This window comes from Aquila chrysaetos, chromosome 5 (genome assembly GCF_900496995.4).
Source record: "Aquila chrysaetos chrysaetos chromosome 5, bAquChr1.4, whole genome shotgun sequence".
In the NCBI taxonomy this organism is placed as follows: domain Eukaryota; kingdom Metazoa; phylum Chordata; class Aves; order Accipitriformes; family Accipitridae; genus Aquila; species Aquila chrysaetos.
In genome coordinates, this window is record NC_044008.1 from 36,684,915 (window position 1) to 36,708,710 (window position 23,796).

General features: G+C 36.9%; 1 protein-coding gene across 4 annotated transcripts in view; it reads left to right on the forward strand.

The window, feature by feature from the left end:
* The window catches only part of USP15 (ubiquitin specific peptidase 15), a 72,992-nt gene extending 49,681 nt beyond the window's left edge, over positions 1 to 23,311 (forward strand). For 2 of the 4 annotated variants that reach the window (XM_030014334.2, XM_030014335.2), the window contains 15 exons: positions 914 to 1,058; positions 11,780 to 11,953; positions 12,306 to 12,464; positions 13,159 to 13,383; positions 15,006 to 15,089; positions 15,180 to 15,274; positions 15,453 to 15,641; positions 16,427 to 16,542; positions 16,672 to 16,947; positions 17,263 to 17,333; positions 17,707 to 17,822; positions 19,729 to 19,878; positions 20,292 to 20,395; positions 20,984 to 21,072; positions 21,387 to 23,311. In XM_030014334.2, the coding sequence (XP_029870194.1) occupies positions 914 to 1,058; positions 11,780 to 11,953; positions 12,306 to 12,464; positions 13,159 to 13,383; positions 15,006 to 15,089; positions 15,180 to 15,274; positions 15,453 to 15,641; positions 16,427 to 16,542; positions 16,672 to 16,947; positions 17,263 to 17,333; positions 17,707 to 17,822; positions 19,729 to 19,878; positions 20,292 to 20,395; positions 20,984 to 21,072; positions 21,387 to 21,572 (2,179 nt within the window). In that variant the 3' untranslated portion in view covers positions 21,573 to 23,311. Of the gene's footprint in view, positions 1 to 913; positions 1,059 to 11,779; positions 11,954 to 12,305; positions 12,465 to 13,158; positions 13,384 to 15,005; positions 15,090 to 15,179; positions 15,275 to 15,452; positions 15,642 to 16,426; positions 16,543 to 16,671; positions 16,948 to 17,262; positions 17,334 to 17,706; positions 17,823 to 19,728; positions 19,879 to 20,291; positions 20,396 to 20,983; positions 21,073 to 21,386 lie in introns of those variants that run through there. The other 2 variants (XM_041123442.1, XR_005932369.1) reach the window with 2 other exon arrangements.
* The last annotated feature ends 485 nt before the right edge of the window (positions 23,312 to 23,796 follow it).

Here is a 23,796-nt window from a genome sequence, read left to right on the forward strand (position 1 = left end):
TTGCTTCTAATGTGAATAACGCTTAGTGACTGCAGAAATACTTTTGAACTTTAGCCAAAGCTACTATCATGCAGATTTCATTATGATCAGTCCCTGAAATAGTTTAAGAAAGCGTTTAACCTTTCTGGTTGATTGTTTTTTCTAACAACTGTAATATTGCAGAGCATCCTCTTACAAGATTCTTTTGCCTTTCTAGTGTTCTCGGATATGCTTACTTTACTGTTTTGAGGGTTATTCTATGTTTAGTATTTGCACGATTTCATCTGGAAACAAATTGCTTTAAATCTTACCATTTTGCCTATTTCAGTCTTCTCCAGTTTCTCCAAACAGATGCATCATAGAGATTTATAATGAAGTTGTTACAAGGCATTTTGCGCATTGTTTTACCTCTCAAGGCTTTCCTGCATTTGCATGCTCGATTGTGCTGTCCTAGCAGGGAAGCTATAAATAGACTCTCTGATGCAGTGAGGCAGCTATGCCACAGTGGCCTTGGAAATCTCAGCTTTCACCTGTAACTCTGCATTCCCATTCCCACCGACCTCATTCTTGCAGTAGCAGAATGCAAAAGGGACGTAAATGATTGATTGCTGCTGGTGGTGTCTAAAGTCTGAGTGTATTAAATTTGATGGAGCAATGAAGAATAGAGTAAGCTGTGAAGCTGCTCCTATCAAAAAGGGGTAGGGATATAATAATTACAGTTATTGCAGTACATTATATTTTGGTTGTTTGCACAGGTGACTTTTAAATTGAAATTAATGTTATTACCAAAGTTAAATACTTTTTTAAAATCCTTTCTTGTTCACAGAAGTTACTTTAACATTTTTAATCATTTGAGTTTATAAAAGTACGTCTATGTATTAAAGTACTATAGAGTACATGTTTACATTGTGAAAGATGTTTTGTTTTTTTACAGTGTGAAAAATTCAAACTATTGTCTCCCATCATATACTGCTTATAAGAATTATGATTATTCAGAGCCAGGAAGACACAATGAGCAGCCAGGCCTGTGTGGCCTGAGTAACTTGGGGAATACATGTTTCATGAATTCAGCAATTCAGGTATGTACTTTAGAATAAAACGAGCTTGTCTTATTACTTGGAAACTAATATTTTGTTATATTTTGCCATGTTTGGAAACTGATATTAAGGGACTTCATTAAGTAGCAGGATAGGATTAAAAGTGAGGAAATAATACATCTATATTGGTATACTAGAAAAGTTGATTTACATAGCTGCATTCATTGTTTCCCCTGTTTTTGCATGGTGATCTATGTCAGAAAGAGATTTGACCAGCATTTTACATGAGTGAGCCCTTAAGTCGGATTTTCTGCTTTTTGCAACGATTGCCATGCCTGCATGTCACGAAAAATACTTTTCAATTTGAGATGCACTTGAGTACAGATCGCAGTGCTGAATTGTCAAAAAGTAAATGACTGGTGGATTACTGGGCCTTTATGTCTAACTAATTATCATGCACTTTTAGTGCGCAGGTTAACATGCAGGGAACCTTTGAACATATTTCCCTTTGACCTTTCCCCTTTGAATAGCTGCTATTTCATGGATGAGATGTTTTACAGGAATGTAATAGCTTGTTTCTTTGCTATGATTGCAAGAGAAATACTAGTATAGCTAGTATTACTCTTATCAAGACAAAAAAAACTTAGTCCTTTTAAGTGGACGCTGCAGTGGTAGATTAACAATCAGAAAGTACTAGTGGTTTAATTTGGTTTGGGTTAGTTCTGGAACTCGTGTTTTGTCATAAAAGCAGTCTTATGTCAAAAAACTGTAAAATGTATTTAAGTTCTTGCTCACATTTTTTTCCTGCTGAGTGTAAACAAAACGTCCTTCAGAGTTAATCTCCTCCTTTGTCATCACAAGTGTTTGTGATTTCTTTGGGTGAGATTAAAAAAAAAAAAAGGTTGAATTCCTTCTTTAGCCTGTTCAGGAAAAAAGTAGTTTCAGATATATTTGTAAGCTAAGTTTATGAAGTTGTTGAAATTTGTTCAAAAGAAGAAATACTCCAGAGTTTCATAGTCTCTGCAGATTTTCTATCCCTTCTTTGTATATAGAATCAGAGAATAATTTGGTTTAGAAGGGACACAATGATCACAGGTCCCACCTCCTGTTTGTATCCATTACGCTAGCCCTGTCACTGTGCACTTCTGAGAAGAGTCTGGCTCTGTTTCTCTGTAGTCTCCCATTAGGTAGCTGCAGACAACCACGAGCTCCCTCCTCAGTCTTGTCGTCTTCAGGTTGAACAAATGTGTACAGCTCTCAACATTTCCTTGTATGTTGTTCTCCAGCCCCCTGACCGTGTTGGTGGCCCTTCTCCACTCTTTTCTTACACTGGGGAGCCCTAAGCAGGACAGTGCTCCAACAGCAGTCTCACAAGTGCCAAACAGAGGGGAAGACTTGCTTCCCTTTGCCTCTGGCTACTATTGCTAATACAGCCCAGCTTGCAGTTGGCCACCTTTCCCACAGGGATGCACTGCTGGCTCTTCCACAGAACAGGACCACTGGGTCATATTATGCAAAGCTGCTTTCTAGACAGTCAGCCCTCAGCCTGTAGTGGTATATGGGGTTATTCCATACTTATATAAATAAGGCATCCATAAAATTAAATTTATTCTTGTTTCTAAAAACGTTTTCATGAGGATACTTGAAGAGAAGTTGAACAGTGCAGGAAGTAATTCAAATTTTTTTTAGCATGCTGCACTGAAAGATGGCTAAACTGAAAGGGGGAGGCACACGTGTTTTGCAGCGTCCGTTCTAAATAAAAATGCTATATGTAACCTCTCTGAATTACTGAATTGCATCATTATGCTATTGTAAAGAAAAAAAAAGAATATATTTTTGTCTAGTGTGTGAACTAGAATTGTCTTTTAAAAGTTGAGTTCAAGTAATATTCTTAGTACATAGTGAAATACTTTTTATGATGCTACACTGTCAGGCTAGACTGATTAAAAACAAGGGTAATTTTGATTACTTATTCAAACCTTTGTTAAACTGGTATACATGAATTTGCATATATGTAGATTTAAAAGTAAAAAAAACCTTTTAGGTGAAAATTACAAGCATGGGTTATTGCCTTTAAGAATCTTATACAGCTTAACAAACTTAAAACAGTTCACATCAGTATCCCATTGTGTTAACTGGATTTAATTCTGAGGTCTGGTCTCTAAATTATGTCAGCTTTGACTTCATTGCTTTTCACTTATATCTAGGGAATCAAGTGTTCAGATAAGTTCTGAGAAACTGTAGTGTAAATTAATAAATTCAGTTTTGCTGATTCACAAGGCAGTGCTCTGGGTAAGAAAAATCAGGTGTTTCTTGAGCAGTGCAGCTTTTAGTTTGGCATAGTACCTTTAGTATGTCCTTGATGTGTGTTTTTTCAAATGCATTATTTGGCAGCTTTCTTAGCAAGGAAGTGTAAAGTATCTTTCAGTTCCACCTACTATCTCTCTCCAAAAAACTGTTGTTCAGAGTTTAATATTATCTAAGAATTCCGTGAAAGTGCTTTTTAGTGGAATTATGACAAGTTCTTAACACACCGAGGTCTCACAGACTGCGAGTTCTACTGTCGTCTTCCTCTTGCCACCACTTAACTTCTACATTTTTTCCAATTACATGAAAGCATACATTTCACTGCACTAATTTGCCATTAATTTCACCTCCTACTGTTACCGGAGTAATGCTGGATTATTCTGGCTAGAGGTGTAATGCCTATGGCTGAAGCACTCTGAACACAGTTGACATTGAGTTGCTGGAGCGTGTTCAGAGGAGGGCAACCAAGTTGGTGAGGGGCCTGGAGCACAAGTCTTACGAGGAGCGGCTGAGGGAACTGGGGCTGTTCAGTCTAGAAAAGAGGAGGCTGAGGGGAGACCTTATCGCTCTCTACAACTACCTGAAGGGGGGTTGTAGTGAGGTGGGTGCTGGTCTCTTCTGTCAGGTGGCTGGAGATAGGACAAGAGGAAGTGGCCTCAAGTTGAGGCAAGGGAGATTTAGGTTAGATATTAGGAAAAATTTCTTTACTGAGAGGGTTGTCAAACATTGGAATGGGCTGCCCAGGGAAGTGGTTGAGTCACCATCCCTGGAGATATTCAAAAAGCAAGTGGACAGGGTACTTAAGGACATGGCTTAGTGGGCATGGTTAATGGTTGGACTCGATGATCTTGAAGGTCTTTTCCAACCTAAATGATTCTATGACTTTGTGTAATCTTGGAAGCAATGAATGGATGGGCCCAGATAGTATGTGGATGGCAGACTAGGGAATTCTGCTGGGGAATATTGGGTGCTCTAGGCTTTGACCTGGGTGATGGAGCAGAGTGCACCCCCTCAGCAAGATGAGAGATGACAGGAAAACAGGAGGAGGGACTGATAGACCAGATGGGTGTGCTGCCATTCACACAGACCTCGACAAGCTGGAGAAATGGGCAGAGAGGAACCTCCTGAAGTTCAATGAAAGGAAACGCAAAGGCCTGCGCCTGGGGAGGAATAACCCCAGGCACCAGTACACACTGGGGTGGAGGTGGCAGGGGGCGACCGCATGGAAAGCAGACTGGCAGAGAAGCACCTGGGGTCCTGCTGGGCAAAGAGCTGGACACGAGCCAGCAACGCGTCCTTGGGCCAACATCCTCGTGGGCTGCACTGGGAAAAGCACTGCCAGCAGGTCAGGGGAGGTGATCCTTGCCCTCCACTCGGCACTGGCGAGACACCCCTGGAGTGCTGGGTTCACTTCTGGGCTCCCCAGTACCAGAGATACAGGGATATACTGGAGCAAGTTCAGTGGGAGGCCACAGAGGTGATCAAGGGATTGCGGCGTGTGACCTATGCGGAGAGGCTGGGAGAGCTGGGACTGTTCAGCCTGGAGAAGAGAAGGCTCCAAAGTGATTTTATCAAAGGGTAGAAATACCTGGTGGGGGAAGAGTAAAGAAAACTGAGCCAAACTCTTCTCAGCGGTGCCCACTGAAAGGAGAAGAGGCAATGGGCACAAACCGAAGCACAGGCAATTCCATTTAAATGTAAGAAATTTATCTTACAGTGTGGGTTATCAAACACTGGAATAGGTTTTCCAGGGAGGCTGTGGAGCCTCCATCCTTGGGGATGCTCAAAACCTGACTGGACACAATCCCGAGCAACCTGCTCTAGGTAACTCTTCTTTGAACAGGGGATTGGACCAGACAATCTCCAGAGGTGCCTTCCAACCTCAACTATTCTACGATTCTCTGATCTGCTTTGGTTACCTACTCTAGCTTATTTACCTTTTTAAGATGTCTTCCTTCACAGTTATGTCACCACAGGGTTGTTTATCAGCATAAATCTGTTTTCTTTAAACAAAATAGTTTACTGTAGAGTTTTAGACTCTGAAATAGTTTCCAATTCCGTTCATGTTCTATTCAAACAGCCCTGCTTTGATCCCTTCCACTCAGTCAGTGCTGAGTGTAATCAATGTAGCTTTCTTCAACAGAAGCAGAGTTTAGTTTATTCACTCTCCTCCCAGTTACCACTTTTCTCTGATCTTCATCCTTCCCAGACAGCATTGAGGCCCCTTAGTGTTCACATAAGAGCTATTTCTGCTTCAGAAACTGTTTAATTTCTCTTCTCTTTGCTCTCATCTCGTGTACAGTGAAGATGGTTTGCATCAGAACTCTTATCAGTCTTCCTTGAAGAAGGCCAGTTCCTTGCACATCTTGCTCTCCATAGTCTGACAAACTTGTCTGAAGGTTTTTGCCCTGTAGCCATACGAGGTAGAAATGTGATAATCCTGGCAGTTTCTTAAATTTTGTTGCGTGTTCATTAAGGTTAGGCTTGCCCCTCCATCCTTGTGAGTATTGTAGAGACCTTTGATTTTTCCAAGTAGGGGCTTTTAGTGTTACAAAGCTCAAGAAAACTAGAGGAGAGATGGTGAAGAGGAGGGTAAGATCCTCTGTGGTACCACAAATAGCTGCAAGCTGAGTAGGAGTAAGGCCAAGAAGGTTAAGATACCATTGTATTTCTCCCAAGTGCTGTTGTCTTATCACTGTTTCTTATTAAAAAAGGAATAATTCAATACTATTTCATATTTTGGTCATATTGGAACTTTTGTATAGATTTTTCACATTCTTTTGAAGGGGTATTCCATGTATCTAATTTACTTCAGTGCTAACACCTAAGGCTCGGTTTTTACTATTAAGGCCTAAATGTCTGCTGTTGCAGATCTGAGCATTAAATAAAATGGGAAAGACAAAAGGGAGCTTGTGAAAACACATTATTGTGAATGCTTGAACCCATATTGAGCAAAAAAAAAAAAGATATATTTGGCAAGTAGATGTTTTATTCCCATCCAGTTATGTATATGGCTATGATCTTAGCTGAAAAAAAACTAGAAAAATACAAATCTCGTGAAGCATTGCTGTGCTGCCACCTGTGGATGTTTCCTAAGTATTGCTTTGCCCTTTTGGTGGGTTACTAGTGATCAGAGCTCTGTGGGAAATGGCTTGGTTTTTTACTTTTGCAGTGAAAACCTGAGAGTTCGCAAAACTTTCGTTTTGTGATTCAAAAATAGGAGAAGAATGAAAGTAGGTGTGTTAATTAAAAACACTTCTTTTTTTTCCCCACATTTTCATTTTTATGTTTTTTTCCATCAGTGGGATTATATATACTTGACTTTTGAACAGCAGCTGTTGAGAGCTTTGCAATCGGGTATTTCAGCAGTTTTCTTTCTTTGGAAAGCTGATTAACATTCCCTCTACAGTTACTTATGGCTGTGAGATTATCTAGACAAAACATAACAACTTTCACCAAAACCTGAAATGATTAAGTTTTTAGTGCTCTGTTTCAGTTGCCATAGGCATAAGGAGTTCAGGTTAAGGGGCGTGTTAGCTGAGCGCTTTTCACCGTGTCCGACACTAAGTACTTCAGACAAAAGTAGGATAGACAGGTGTAAAGTAACTCACTTTTTCTACTATTACTTGGATCTTTCTTTCAGTCAGTCAGCTCTTGGTCTTTTGTTAGAAGGCTGAAATAAGAAATTTCAATGTCCCTTGCATAAAATTGTTATTAAGTAGGACAGCTGAAGAACCATGATACTTACCGGAACACTCAATTTTTAGCTCAGATCTTATTGTCTGCTTCTCACTTCCCAAGTTCACTGGCATAATAGGTAATGATGTTTTCTTTGCTTCGAATTTTTATTTTTATCATTATTTCTATGTAATATCCCTTATGGGATGTGAATAAACGTTTCCTCATTACCTTAGGATCATAGGATAATTTGGGTTAGAAGAAACTTCAGGAGATTTCCTGCTCAAAGGAAGTTCGGCTCTGAGGTCAGACCAGGTTGCCCAGGGCTTTATCCAGTTGGGTCTTGAAAACCTGCAAGAAGGCTGCACAGCCTCTCAGCTCCACTGCTTGACTGTTCTTGCAGTGAAAACTTTTTTCCTTATATCCTTAACTTCTCTTGTTTCAGCTTAAGCCCAGTGGTTCTTGTCCTCCCACTATGCACCACTGTGAAGAGCCTGGTTCCATCTTCTCCTTCACTTCCCTGTAGGTACTAGAAGGCTGCTGTTGGGTCTCCCTGAAACAGTGTCCTGGTTTCTGCTGGGATAGAGTTAATTTTCTTTCTAGCAGCTGGTACAGTGTTATGTCTTGGGTTCAGTATGAGAAGAATGTTGATAACACACTGATGTTTTCAGTTGTTGCTGAGCAGTGTTTTTACCAGGTCAAGGATTTTTCAGCTTCTCATGCCCAGCCAGCAAGAAGACTGGAGGGGCACATGGAGTTGGGAGGGGACACAGCCAGGACAGCTGACCCAAACTGGCTAAAGGGGTATTCCATACTGTGTGACATCATGCCCAGTATATAAACTGGGGGGAGTTGGCCGGGGGGGGATCACTGCTCAGGAACTAACTGGGCATCGTTTGGCGAGTGGTGAGCAATTGCATGTGCATCACTTGTTTTGTATATTCCAGTTCTTTTATTAGTATTGTCATTTTGTTGTTGTTATTATTTTCTTCTATTCTGTCCTATTAAACTGTTCTTATCTCAACGTACGAGTTTTACCTTTTTCCTTCCGATTCTCTCCCCCATCCCACTGGTTGGGGGGGAAGTGAGTGAGTGGCTGCGTGGTGCTTAGTTGCTTGCTGGGGTCAAACCATGACAAACAGTCTCTTCTGCAGGCTGAACATGTGCCGATGCTTCAGCCTTTTCTCACAGGGCAGGTGCTCCCAGGCCACTGACTGTCTTGGTGGCCCTCTTTCTTCATTCATTTCATTTTCTTTTTTTCAATTAAACAGTGAGAGTCCTTACAAACTCTTTTTATCAGAGTTTTCTCATATATTTAAATTATGTGGATTTAGAGAAGTACAACGTGACTTTTTATTATTATTTTTCCTCCTATATGAAGGTTTCTTAGGACAGGTAGACTTGCTAACAAGATCATAGTCCAGTATTGGAATTACAGTATTCTAGTGAGGCTACAGCATTGTGTGTACATATATACAAGGCACTAAAAATAATTCATTGTTCATTTTCCTGTGCATCTTAATGCCTCCCACACCCTGCTAGATGCTCTCTAAACAGTAGACTATGTGTGTCTTTCTAGGTGATTAGGTCTCCTTTTGACTCAATAGTTTAGAATTCTTCCAAGGTGTTTGTATACATGTTTATCGACATCAACAGTGTGTGCAGTGCTGCATAATACAGTTGATGCGCAAATTGTTTGAAGCATTGTTTTGTCCAGTCGCATTGTTTGTCTGATTTTCTTGGAGGTTGATTATGATCCTTTGATACTGATTACACAGAAAGTTGTTATGCACAGATTGCTCTGCTACAGAAAAATCTTTTCTTTTTTTCCTTTTTTTTTTCCAAGTAATTAATATGTAACATGGAACTATAATTTCAGTGTTAACCTTTGTCACGGTGAAGACTAATCCTTCTCTTCTGTGGTTTGTGTCATAGTTGCCTTGGAGTTTCTACATTTTGTTCCATCTTTTCCCACGATCATTTAGCTAAACAACCAGTTTGGGTTCAGAGACTGAGCACTTTACAGAAGTTTTGTTGGTTAAAGAAAACTTATGAAGACTGTAGTACCTGAAATGAAGTGCCATTCTGTTACCTCTTTAGTTCACAGACAGTTTTCTGTAGTTCTACTCTATTTGTTTACTATTATTCTTCATCTGTTGGTATACTTGTTAGTTTACCTATGTCTGTGTTTTAAAATAAACAAACAAAAACCCCAAAACCACTAGGTTGAACAGGGCACATAAATCTGATGACTTTGCTATCTAGTAGACTGTCTTGGTTCTAATAGTTCTTTATTTATTTATTGATGCTTTCTGTAAGGCTTCCTTGATAACCTACAACATACCACATCATGAGAAAATAAGAATGTAGGCTTCCTTTCAAATTGGCTTCTGGATGCCTTTTACACCTGTGACTGTAATCATGATCCTGAATAGTTATCCATTGTCAGCCTTTCCAAGAAGTAAACATGTCTAATTATTTAGCTTTGTCAGTTATGTGAAAAGATCAGTGGGTATGTGGCCAACTGTATTAGTTCCTTTAGTTAGCATCTACTCTTTTAAAAGTTGTGGCATCTGATATTTTAGAAGAGATGTCAGCTCTGTATCTCAGAAATTGCCGTGTTCAGATAGATACTTGTGCATTCTAGTACTACCACCAGTGTCATCTTACGTTGGAATGTAGAAATTGTTATAAGGAAAAAAACCAGAAATTATCTGCAGTAATCTGACTCATACATACAAACATAAATTAATATTCTGAGAAAGTGACAAAACTAATCTATCAGGTGAAAACTAGAAAAAGATAAATTAGGTTTTTGGTGAACCAACACGCTGTCGGCACATTGTGTAGTGCTTGACTAAAAACCTATAGAAAAATTTACTGATTTTGCATTATTTAGTTCCTTGTTCTGGACATTCCTCACACTAAGCTGATCAGCTGAACTGATTTGATCTCCTAAACCAGGCCAAAAATAATCCAGAAGAAAAATGAGAAGGAAAAATAGTTTTTTGACAGGTTAGTGAGATTAATATGTTTATTGTGCAATCAGACAAGAATCAGCAGAGAAGGGGCAGGACTTCTTTGGGTGGTAGGATTTGTCACATCACTCAGATTGAACATGCAATTTTACCTAAAGCATAGTTTTACTTATAGTTAGTTTAGCATGGTTTGCACTGTATAGTTTCTGGGTATCTGGTGGAACTTGGTAGTCCATCCATTCTTTTAGGCTGATGTTAAAAATAATCTTTTGAAAACTCTGATTGACCACTTCTGTATGGCTTTGAGACACCAAGTGTTTTGCCCCTTAGCTGCATGGATCAGTTCAGAACTGACAACACAGAACTGTGAGGTAGGGGGGGCTTGGGATGACCACTACCAGGAATAAAAGCTGTTTGCCATGTAGCAAGAGAAAAATGAGCTTTCTTCAACCTTCAGTGTCCAAAAGGGTCTGTAATGGTCAGGATTTTTTTTCAGCATTGACAGCTCATGAAGGCTTTAGGTGAAGAGAGAGAGAAAAGTGCAATATGGGCACGAAACTCAGCTCTCTACAGCATATGACTGGTTTTGCTTTGTACTATCACACAGGTATGATAGGCAGAAATAGGAATAACTTTTCTTGCCCTGCTCAATAAAGTTGTTATTCTTCCAGTCTCAACTGTTGCATCTTATGCAGTAGTGAATGTGGAGCTAAAATTTTTGTTCTTCCCCTTGTTTACAGAGAGGCAGATGAGACTGGTGAAATATTTGACCTTTCTTGGAATCTTTAATAGAGGAAAGAATGCAGAAAAGCTTATAATATTTAATGAAGAAACTTTGTTAAGTCTATATGCTAAGGCATGCCATGGGGATCATTTCTGAGTGATGGAAAAGTTTTTGTTTAAAGGAGTGTGAGAAGTAGCATACACAAATCCAACGTGGTTTCCTAAAATTGTAAATCACACTTCAGTGATAACATCCTGCTATCTCCAAGTACTGACAGAAGAGACAAACCGGTACAGAGGATAAGACATTATCTCAGTCTAAACCAAGGCCCTTGCTTTCCTTGAAATAATTTCAGCTCTAAACAGCTTCACAAAATTTAAAAGAACATAGGAAGGGCTGCACCAATTCTGATTCAAGGTCTAGTCCATCTAGCATAGATTGCTGTCTTCAACAGCATCCATAAGGAGATGCCTAGGAAGAGAAGGAATATGGCAAGCATCCTCACCTTCCCTTCCCTCCCACCCCTGCCAAAAAAAAATATCTCTGTTTTCAACTATTTTCTGCTCACATGTTCTTCTGAATGTGGTGTAATTTGATTTAATAAGCCCTGTTGGCTTTCTCTTCCAAGTACCTATGCAGTCTCTCCTTGAGGCTCTGTAAACTTCGTGCATCTATAACAACTTTCAGCAAGGACTTTTCTAAAGCTACTATTCAGATATCAAGAACCACCTTCTTTTGTTTGTTTTAAACCTTGATACAAATTACTGTCACACTGTGGTTGGCTGGGCTACTATGTCTAATAAATTCTGATGTAAAGCTTTTGAAAAATATTATCTGTGCGTAACTTGTAACGAAAGCTGCAGCCAGTCTTGGTTTAAAACCATTATTTACTTCTGCAAAAAAGACTTTTTTTTTTTTTTCCTTTTTTCCTCCTTGCAGGCACTAGGCATTACAGTTTTTAAAGTATTTTTCATGGCTGCTTTAACAAAGTTCAAACATTGTTAGAATGTTTAGAACTAATTTGTTTGGAACTAATTCAAATCACTGTTACAAAAATTCTGTATTTCTATTTACAGTGTCTGAGCAACACACCTCCTCTTACAGAATACTTCCTCAATGATAAATACCAAGAAGAGCTGAATTTTGACAATCCTTTAGGAATGCGAGGTGAAATAGCAAAATCTTATGCAGAGCTTATCAAGCAAATGTGGTCGGGAAAATACAGCTATGTTACCCCAAGAGCATTTAAGGTCAGTAGGGAATTTAACTTGAATGTACATTGTCAGTTTTGGTTTTGTAGTTTTAAGTATACAAAACTTAGGAAAATATGCAAGAACAAGAATTTGAAGTAATATTGATCAGTATGCAGCCCATTCATTTAACCGTTAAAACACTTGGTTGTATATGTAAATAAGTAGTAACTGTCCTTGTGCTTTGATCTTTGAGAATTAGTTTTGGCTTCCTGTCTCCATTGAAAAGCTTACGCTTTATAACTTTATAAGTTTTACCTTTTCAACTTTCTGCTGTAGCATCTCGGAAGTATCTGTTCTTTATAATGATTAAGGTACCAGAAGTATTTGTATTTTTTTTTTTTTTTTTTAGACACAAGTGGGACGATTTGCACCACAATTTTCTGGTTATCAGCAACAAGATTGTCAAGAGCTACTGGCTTTTCTCTTGGATGGATTACATGAGGATTTGAATCGAATTAGGAAAAAGCCTTACATTCAGTTAAAGGATGCAGATGGGAGACCGGACAAGGTAGTGTTTTTGGCATTGACCATCTTCATTTTAGTCAAGGCTATACGTTGCAAGGTACTTCTAAGTGATTGTGCACTGAAAGGTTGGGACACTGATCACGTATTGCTTTTTCTGGAAGAGATTGCAGAAAATAAGCCAAGACCTTAAAATGGAGATCTTATTCAAGTACCTGTGTACATTTCTATTTATTTGGAAGATAATTGTGGGGGTGGGAAGGTGTTATGGCTTTGTTAAGACCTTTTTGTTCAATTCAATGCTGAATTCAGTTGGGAGACAATTTCCATTCTGTTGTTCTATTATTCTAATATCTACCGTATGCAGCACTCTCTCTCTCTCCAGTACTCCTGCTTCAGGGAAACTTTTCTAGCATTAAGCTACAAGCATATAGATAATTTCTTTTGTTACAAGTCTGAGTTACTTCAGATTGAATTTTGAGTTCTGTTTGCTTTTGTCTTGCCCCAAGCCACTTGAAGTCTCTCTCAGAATATGTAATACCACTGACAGAATCTCTGTCCTAGGAAAAGCGTACATCTTTTAACTTGTGATCCTGATAGTACTAACATATCTTACGGGGTCCTTTGGAGTGAGATTTCTATGTTTAGGTGGTAACTGAGAATGTTCTATCAAGTACAAATAATTTTCACTGTTCATTTCCTACTATTTTGTCATAACCCAGGGCGTCCTTTAATTACAGGTGGTTGCTGAAGAAGCCTGGGAAAACCATTTAAAAAGAAATGATTCCATCATTGTAGATATATTTCATGGCCTTTTTAAATCCACCCTAGTTTGTCCTGAATGCGCTAAGATATCTGTAACCTTTGATCCCTTTTGTTACTTGACACTTCCGTTACCCATGAAAAAAGAACGCACTTTGGAAGTTTATTTAGTTAGAATGGATCCACTTGCAAAGCCTATGCAGGTAAGCCTCTTACTTTTTGTACAAAACTGATTCACATGGCATTAACAATGAACCTGAGTTCCTTTATGTTTTTTAAATTCACAAGTACAATAAGCAAATCCAACAAGCTTTAGTTTTCTGGTATGTGTTCTGAAGTTCCACTTAGAAAGCCTGAGGAAGACCTATACATACTTTCTTATATTTCTGTCAGTTTCAAGGAAGATATTGGTAATTTCTTTATGGTTGTGTTAATAAGGCTTCTTAATCTTCAAAATGTATGCTGTCCTCATTTTTTATTTTAGTGTTGCTATAATGAAATTGTATGATTATAAAATTTATACACTCAATCCAGACTTAAATCCTCAGTTTCTTAGCCTCAAAAGGCAAATATTGGTAATAAGTGGTGCAAAAACCCCCATGACTAAATACATTAGGTAGTCCTGAATTCTTCTATGCTGTCACTTTAATAGTCAAAAGAAAAAATTTCAGATGAGATTTCTTTGTAAGGAGTATCTCTTTTGTCTTTTTTAAGAAGGATGGTATTACACGCCTTAAAATGGCATGAAACAATGTACATGAGTTATGGTAACAAAATCATGATTAAATGGTTCTAGCTGGTTCTAGTTCTTATAGGGTAAGTGAGGATAGGTGAAATAAATAATACACGGGCAGTTAGGCAGACTTGCAAAAAGGCTTTAACACCTGAAATCAGAGTACTGTAAGAAGGAAAGTGGGGGGGAAAGGGCGTGTTCTCAAAGGCAATACGGGGAAGACAAAGGGACGTGTATTAACTACTGGGAGGTGAGCCTGCTAGAGATTTAATTATCTGTGAGAACAGGTTTGCATAAGGGACGCACAGTAGTTGCAGATGACCATGTATGACATGCGAGATGGGTATGCGGGAATGAATAGAGTTTGGGAAGAGTACAAGTTCAGTAGAGCTTTTGTGAGTCTAAATAACTATAAGACTTAAGGAGATACTAAACACATGCCGTACATGGCAATTAATTACAAAGTTATAATACCTTCTTTCTAATTAATCCTGTCTTTATTTATTATGAAAATAACAGGTAAGAGTCCTGTGTGGACTTTCATTACAAACTGCAGGTGTACTGCACTAAGGGAAGCCACAGAGGGGTTTTCTTTGACTGTTAATCGTCAGGTTCTCTCTGCATGTGAAATTAGAATTCAGTCTTTATCCATTGCCTGCTGTTGCTTTTTTTTTCCTAGTAATGCTTTGTAAACAACTTGTGTTGTATTCCAAATTTAAGAATCTAGTCAATAGCATGCATACTATTTAAATGCTTAAATAAGTAGGTGCTGTTGAAACATAAATCTAAGTAATATTGGTGCTGTTAGTCTTCTTATGGAGAAAGTAAAATAAGATTAAAAAAAGCATTATGTAAACTAATAAATGTGGTATTCAAAGTGTGTGTGTTTGTATGAGGAAAGTTGTGAAGGTAACTACTACATTTGCAGCAGCTTTCGGAATTTGTGTTGGTTGATTTACATACTTTACACCATAAGTTCAAGAATCTGAAAGACATACGTGAAGTATGCTGAACATGGGATAAGTTGTTTGTTTTTTTTCTCATGCATATTTGTTCTCTTAAGAAATTAAAGTGACATTTTATTTTTTCTAGTACAAAGTAGTTGTTCCCAAAATTGGAAATATATTGGATCTTTGCACAGCATTGTCAGCTTTGTCTGGTGTTGCTGCAGATAAGGTAAGAGTGATTTCTTACATGAAGCACAAGAATGAACATTTTAACACACATTAACCTGATTTAATGATGTATACTCCATTTTCTTTTTAGATGATTGTTACCGATATATACAATCACAGGTTCCACAGGATATTTGGCATGGATGAAAATCTAAGTAGTATTATGGAACGTGATGACATTTATGTGTAAGTACAGATAACATGCTTCATGTCTCTTTGCAATTTGTTTAGTTATTTGCAAAAGATTAAAACCTAGACATAAGGTAAAGACAAATCTTGAGGCGTTTATTATTTTTTAATTTTTCCCCTTTGCAGCCTTTTAAATGACAGTTTTCCTTTGTATTTCTGGTTGTTTTTCTTTTAGATTTGAAATTGCTATCAATAGAACAGAAGATACAGAACAAGTTATAATTCCTGTTTGTTTAAGGGAAAAGTGCAGGCACACTAGCTACAGCCATAGTGGTTCTTCACTGTTTGGTCAACCTTTTCTCATAGCAGTGCCTAGAAACAATACCGAAGATAAACTGTATAACCTGCTGCTGCTAAGAATGTGGTAAGGTTATTGTTTAAAGAAAAACGCATTTGTTATGAATAATGTTAATAGTTGGAATCAGTAGGCACTTATTTTTACATGCATTGCTAACAAACTGATTAGATTTGAGTACTTAGTCTTTTATTTGCTTTCTGTTAAATATATTAAATCTAAAATTTTAGCCACTTGAGATGTGAACTAGTGTGGATTTTAATTTGATTTTTTTTTTTTAGCATGACCTCATCCCATCAGGGCTTCATAAAATGGAAATGTTTTTCCAATTATTCTGCTGTGGTTATACCTCCTGTATCTACTGTACAAGTTTATATACGAATTTATGTTGTAAAACTACCTGATAGACACTTTCTGAAACTAGACTGGAATAAGTGTCATTATGTGGAAGAAATTAGAATCATATAACCTCCAATTTAAATTTATGCTTCATTTTCTGTTGATGTAACTTTCTCTGTAAGTGAACCCATAAATTTTTTTGCGTAAAAAATATGGTTAATGAACAGTTAAAGTAGTGATTTCTGGACAAACAGAGACTAATACCAAGAATCAAGTTGTATAAAATCAAGTAACTGTCAAAAACGTAAGATCATAGACAAGCAGAATTTCAGATGTGCATGTAACAGTAGACATGTTAGACAATAAAACTATTAGTTCTGAATAAGTGAGGAAGGAGTGCAGGAATACAGTACACTAGAAAGGATTTGCTGTAACCATTGAATTATCTGGCTTGAACAATGTAAATATTTTAAAATCCATTTATTTTAACTATTGCTTTCATTTGTTATATTTAGTCGATATGTAAAAACATGTACTGAAAGTGAAGACACTGAGGGATCCCTACATTGCTGTAAGGACCATGGTATCAATGGTAATGGCCCAAATGGAATACACGAAGAAGGCTCTCCAAGTAAGACTGGAATATCCAAACTTGTTTAGTATTTTGTGTTTAATTTGAAACTGAAGTTAATCCTGTAGTGTCTTTCAATTATTGTTTTTCTTCCTCATCTCTTCCTCCTTATTCTTCCAATTGTTTCAGGTGAAATGGAAACAGATGAACAAGATGATGAATCCAGCCAGGATCAGGAACTCCCTTCAGAGAATGAAAACAGCCAGTCAGAAGACTCAGTTGGAGGTGACAATGACTCTGAAAATGGATTATGTACTGAGGATACTTGCAAAGGTCAACCACTCACGGGACACAAAAAGCGATTGTTTACATTCCAGTTCAATAATTTAGGCAATACTGACATAAACTACATCAAAGATGATACCAGGCATATTAGATTTGATGATAGGCAACCTAGGCTTGACGGTAAGTCGTGGGGAACAGGTTGGACAACGTTTGATTCTGATACTTTTTTCTGATTCCGATTCCATAGAATAGTCTTTCATTCTCTCTGTGTGCTATTTGATATATCTTTATTTCCAATAGTAAATTCTGTAGAAAAAATTAATTTGTTATTGTAATTAACTCTTAGAAATGCAAAAATTGTGTGTGCTTCTAGTTTTTCATCTTAAATTCATGTTAGCATTGTTTAATTCATTTTGAAGCGTGTTTGCCCAAAGTTAATACAATTTCATGTAAAGCAAGAAATAATATTAAGAGAAAACATGTTTTTAATCTTAGAAAGATCTTTCCTTGCTTTGGATTGGGATCCTGAATTGAAGAAGAGATATTTTGATGACAGTGCAGCAGAGGTAAGCTGTTTATGTTGCTGCCCTTCCCAGGGGAAAAAAAAAAAAAAAAAAAAGTGAAAAATACAACTTAATTAATGTGGCATAAGAGATTGTAAGTCTTCAAAAGAAGCAGCTGGTATTTCTTTTTTTTCACATTATTTGTAGTAAATATGTTGTCATAAATAAACTTCATTTACACATCTAAGTAAATAGCAAATCTGAGGCTTACTAATTTGGAATTAAATCTGAAGCTGTGAAAACTTTTTGCTTGAGTGGTTTCTGATCAGTTTTTCCATATATAGGAGCTTTGTAGTTACTGTTTATAGTAAGACGACATCACTAAAATGAGTTTTGTTTCGTTTGTTCTCTTAACTCAAGAAATACTTCTCTTTAGGATTTTGAAAAACATGAAAGCGTGGAATATAAGCCTCCCAAAAAGCCTTTTGTGAAATTAAAAGATTGCATTGAGCTGTTCACAACAAAGGAAAAACTAGGTGCTGAAGACCCGTGGTAAGGACAAAAAATTAAATTTGTTATGTTCTATTGTTTATTTCTCAAAATGTTATCAAAACCACACTTGGAACATTAACAGAGATACCTAATTGATTTCTTAATGGTATTTTGAACCTTGTCATTTCAAGCGTAGCTGAAAATTCACCAAATGTTTTCTATTTTGATCCATTGCTTAACTAAAATTGTTACCATATGCAGAAGGTTGTATTTGTATGAGAGACAATTAATGCATTCAGAATTAGGAGGAAGGGTAGATCCGTAAGATATTCTAGTCTGTGAATTGTGATCCACAGTGAATGAATAATATTGTGCCAAATCCAATGCAGTGGTTTAAACAAATATTCCTTTCTGAGATGAGAAAGGTTGGTGCATACTGAAGTTTTTTTTGTGGAAATACACAGCTTGCCTTGCATTGATATATGAATTAGGGATGTGCTTAACCATCAGGTTTGTGGGATGGGGAATATCTCTAGCCAGTAGGACCTCTGAAATTCATGTTCCAACCATTAAGTTTTTGGCAGAGAATTATTCTGATTCATGGTTCTTCCAAATTATGATTTGGAATCATACCTGAATATTCACAATTATAGGATGTTCCTGTAAGATCCTTCTTCTCCAGGAATTTTCTAGCATATAAGAGTCCTTCAGCAACACCTGAAGCTCAGAATTAAGCTTGAAAAGAGGGTCTGCCACTTTTTCTTCTGTGGATACTTAAAAGTTTTGGAGACTCCAAACTTTGTCACCAGAGATCCTCCCTTTATTTGGGCAGGGAGGAGGCTGACTTACAAATTCTCCTTTTTTGTTTCTGGGTTGGCTAGATTATGCAACACTGGATAGACTATTTGAGATACCATATAACTCAAGTATGGTGAAGCACTTCCATTTTTGCAGCACATTTTAAGCAGAGTATTTAAACTACAAAATATAACTACTGCTGAAGTCAAGCAGTTGCTACTAGATACATCTCACCAGAGGTCATTAATCACATTCTTTCTTCATTTGTCAGGTCTTCACAGGTCTAATCTATGAGAGCTCATCATCCCTAGTCCAGCGCTACTTGTATTCCAAATATTCTAAGACAACTGGGAAGACAGTTCTTCAGTTAGAGCCTGCCCTTACAGTTCTCCTAATTTCTTGCCATTATCTGATGGTGCTATGTAAAGACACTTGTGCAGTCTTTTTTAATTAGGGCTCATCTCTTTTTTTCCTAGATCTTTACTTGTTAGATACCAAGATGCAGAATGTGCATAGACCACTTCACAGAAGAGTTGCTTCCATGCATTCTTACTTACCTTCCTCCCTGAGCCTTAGTTCTTGAAGGATACAAGTATGCATTGCAGGGAACAGAAATTTATAAGTCACAGCCTGTTTAGTACTTGTCTACTAAGGAGGCAAGTTTTTTAGCAAGGAGTTTTTTTCAGGTTTCAGTAGTCACTGTTACCTGGTTTTAGTGGTAGGTGGGATGGGGTGGGAGATGAGTGAATTTCGAAATTGAAACTTGGAAGAACCACAGTTGTCTGTTATTTATGGCTTTTCATATAGTCAATTTTCCTGAAGTATTTTCATAAACCTTTGTCATCTTTTATAAAATATGAGAAAGCTGTGTTTTAACTAAAGGTACAGGAACTACTATAGGAGACGAGAATCCTATATTGGGGGGGTGCTACTTTTGTGTTTAAAATGCTGTCGAGCTTCACTGTGAGCCCACTTCTGCACTAGCACCTCATATTTTAAACTGGAAGGGATATCGATGGCATTAGTGACAGAAGATGGAACGTGTGTGTGTGTGTTTCAGCTTTTGCTCATTCAGTTCCTCCCACGTTACTGGCTTTCTCTGTGGTAATGTATTTTAACATACATACAGACTGTGGTTATTTAAAATTGGTATTTTTTTTTCTTTCAGGTATTGTCCAAACTGTAAAGAACATCAGCAAGCTACCAAGAAGTTAGACTTGTGGTCGCTGCCCCCCGTACTTGTAGTTCATCTAAAGCGCTTTTCCTACAGCAGATATATGAGGGACAAGTTGGATACATTGGTTGACTTTCCAATAAAGTAAGAAACCTAAATATTGCGGTGCTAGAAGTGTAAAAGTTAGCATGACTGGGGCACACGTTTAATCCAGCAATTATGTAAAATGGTTTTTGTTCTCAGCTTCCATGTGTGGATCCAGTAACACTTGCAGGTGAAAAGTATGAACTTGGAAAAACAATAACAGTAGATAAGTATGGAAGAACTCTTACCGATAGTTTTGGCTAAGGTTACTGGTTCCTGTTTCACTGCTCACAGAGTGAGAGATGCATTGTCAGTGTAGTCTGGTGTATGTGTGTTTTGTGGGGAATATAAAGTAAAGGGCTCAAAGACCACCAAAATGTGAAATGGTTAAAAATATTATTAACATGAACTTCTTTTGGTTGTTTTTTTTGTGTGGTTTTGTTGTGGTTTTTTTTTTTTTTTTTTTTAAACAGCGACTTGGACATGTCAGAGTTCCTTATTAATCCCAATGCAGGGCCGTGCCGCTATAACTTGATTGCTGTCTCCAACCACTATGGAGGAATGGGAGGAGGGCATTGTAAGTTGATTTCAAATATCATCATTCTACATGCCAGCTTTCTTTCCATGTTTATTTTGATTTAAGTACTAATCACTTTGAATCAATGGCATTTTTTAATAGTTGAGGGACAACTTTTTTCATTACCTTGAAATGTTTTCACAAGTATTCTAACCCCAAAATCTGTATGAAATGAGCTTTCAAGGATAATTGTAGGTTCTTTTATACTTCTAGCTATGCATATTGTGAAAAGAGAAAACATAAGAGCTCCATAAGAGCTACTGTACTCTTACAGCTGATTTTGTCTTACATGTCTGTATTTTTGTACATTGTGCATCTCCTTGAAAGAAGAGAGAAAAATGAAAAAGTGACTGAGGGATTTTATTTTGACGGTCCTTTCTCACTATGCATTCTCTTTAGAAGGGGAATGTTCTTGGTTAAGCTTTCTTTGCTTAAAAAAAATGAAAGTGTGAAAGTATGAATCATAATAGTGATAATAGGTTTTTGTTAGTTAAATGTCAAGTGTTTGACAGTAACAGACTCTAGCAACTGATTGTATTACATCTATGAAGATACAAAGTCCTTAGACATTGTACTTTTTTGTCCTAGATACTGCTTTTGCAAAAAATAAGGATGATGGAAAATGGTACTACTTTGATGACAGTAGTGTGTCCACTGCATGTGAGGACCAAATAGTGGCAAGTACCTTTTGTGTTTCTAAAATTGGGACTGTTGATGATGTTTTCTCCTTGAGGGAAGAAAAATGAAGAGTAAATCATGAACCTTGCAGTAAATTTGTAGGTAGTAGTTTGTGTTCTTTCAAAGGACAGCATGAAACAAAAATGGTTTGCTCCGACATGGAAAAATAACTTACATGAAAGCTTTGGATTTCTTCTTAATTTTACCTTGTAGACTTGGAAGGAAAAAAAAAAAAAAAAAAAAAAAGGATAACTTGGACTGGAAATGTTTTGTCTGGAGCCTCATGAGCATATTACACTTCTCTCTTTTACAGTCCAAAGCAGCATATGTGCTCTTCTACCAGAGACAGGACACAATCAGTGGAACTGGCTTTTTCCCTCTTGACCGGGAAACTAAACAAGGTGCTTCAGCTGCCACAGGCATCCCACTAGAAAGTGATGAAGACAGCAATGAAAATGATAATGATATAGAAAATGAAAATTGTATGCACACTAACTAATGGAAGAACTAGAAGCCATAAGAGACTTTCTTACTGGGGATACCTATTGAAAGAGTGAAATTGCCCACCAAATTAAGAATAAAAATCTGAGATGGGGAATTTCAGATAACAGAATGTAAATCTTTATTACATTTTAACATGTGCAGTACTTGAAGTGAAACAATAAAAACTTAAACAGAAATTGTCTCTAATGCATTTACAGTCTTGTATTCACAAGCTATATATAGGAAATCACAAATAAACCCCTTTTAAGTTTTCTGCTGCTGTTCTGATGGATTATGTTTTCTTTTGTTTTGGCTGTGAGTTAATAACTAAAATGTTAAATCTGTGGACTTCTGACATTTATTTTCTTAGTACTGCAGGAATACTACTGCCAAGTCTAGTTTCTGGATGAATATATACATATTCCTTAGGCTGTCACACAGACTACAAGTAAAAATGTCATAAATATATAAGCAGTAGTTTTCTTGAAACAGCAAATTTTTGTTTCTCCCTAAATTTTTTTTTTTTTTTTTTTTTTTCCAATTCGGTCACAATAGAAGAAATAGCTTGAAAAGGTGTTTTAACCTTTTGTGATATAGTTGAGCATCCAGAATGTTATGTTCATCTTACTGCTGCTGTGGAACAGGTTCTGGATTTCATGCTGCATTAACAAAAAGTTTTTCAATTAAATGTAAGTATCCTTTGTTGCTTGTTGGAATCTACTCTGCAGACATAATTCCTGTTATCTTGCTTATAAGACATGCATAATTTTAATCTGGTGTCAGTCCAAAATTTAAAATTGTGCTGTAACTTCTCTCTCCCCAGTTTTTGTAGTTTGACAGCTTGCAAACTACTCTGTAATAGGGTCAGAGTTAATAGTATCCTGTATCCATAGTAATGACTGTGTATCGGGCTTAGATGAGAATTTTTTCAATATAACCTGCCTTTAAATTGTTAATGAACAAAATGACTTTAAAGGTAGGCCTGTTAATTTTCTTTGTGTGTTCCTGATGGAATTCACCATAGCCTTACAGCATATCTGAAAAGGTAACTCATTATAAGAGAACTGGCATTTGCATGTTCAAGTCAGAACCTGTACAGTATATAAGGCATACAAACTTTGAATTGGATTTTAGTTAACTATGTCCAGGGGTCCAGGATGCCAAAATAAGTGTGACAGTTTGAAACATTTTTTAATTTGCTGCTTTCCCTTTGATCTAGTTGGAAGAATGTATTGTTGATTTGTATACAATACTGCCTTTGAGAGGGGCTCTTAAGTGCGGGGGCACACTTCACATATCTACTACCTGGAGAATTGCTTTGTGTCCCACTGTTTAAACAAGTAATTTAAAGAAGAAAAAAGCAAAAAGTATGATGTTCTTCACTTGAACTAATCAAATACAATAGGTTATAAATTGTGTATTGTAAATAAAAGTTCACTCTGTGAGTGCACATTTTGGTAAATTATTTATTTATGTTAGCATTAAAAAGTTTAAAATATTGCATTTGACCAGGATATAAATGAGGTATGTTGGACATGGCTTTGCTTTATACCTTGATATTAAAACTGGTGTTTCATCCTGGTATTTTAAAGCTGCTTTGAGGTTTTTGGTTTTTTGTTTTTTTTTTTTTAAATGTAAACTAACCTCCTGCATGACAGAGGTTAAAATTTTGTCTGCACTTGAGTTCACTTGGGTTTACATTTGAAATGCGCATGTTTATTTATACAGATTTCAATAAAGCTATTCAAGGCCTTATTTAGTCTTCCATTTTCTTACAAATTCTTCTCCCATGGTGTTTGTGTAATGGGTAGTCTTTGTCTAAGACTTACATTATTGGTTGCAAAACGGCCATTTAATGACCAACACAGAATAAGATTAATAGTATTTTCAGAAGATAGTATCTATAAAAGGGATTCTCTGCTGTCATTGTCTGGCTCTAAAAACATTTATAAGGCTGCAAATAAAAATGTTTATCGTCATAAAAACCTATTATTTGTTTTTTAAAAGTAATACTGTAATAAAAATTAAACAAATGGAAAGATACTAACTCTGAGATGGTTGGTGAAATGAGGCAATATATTTAAGATTAGACAAACCGATATGGTGGGGGGAAAATGACCCAAACTTTTGGCTTAAAACCTTGTATTTAGGTGTGGAATACAGTAACGGAGTACAAAGCTGTGTACTAAATAGCTTGTGAGTTTAATTTGCTTATTTTAATCAGAGCACTTGAGATTTAT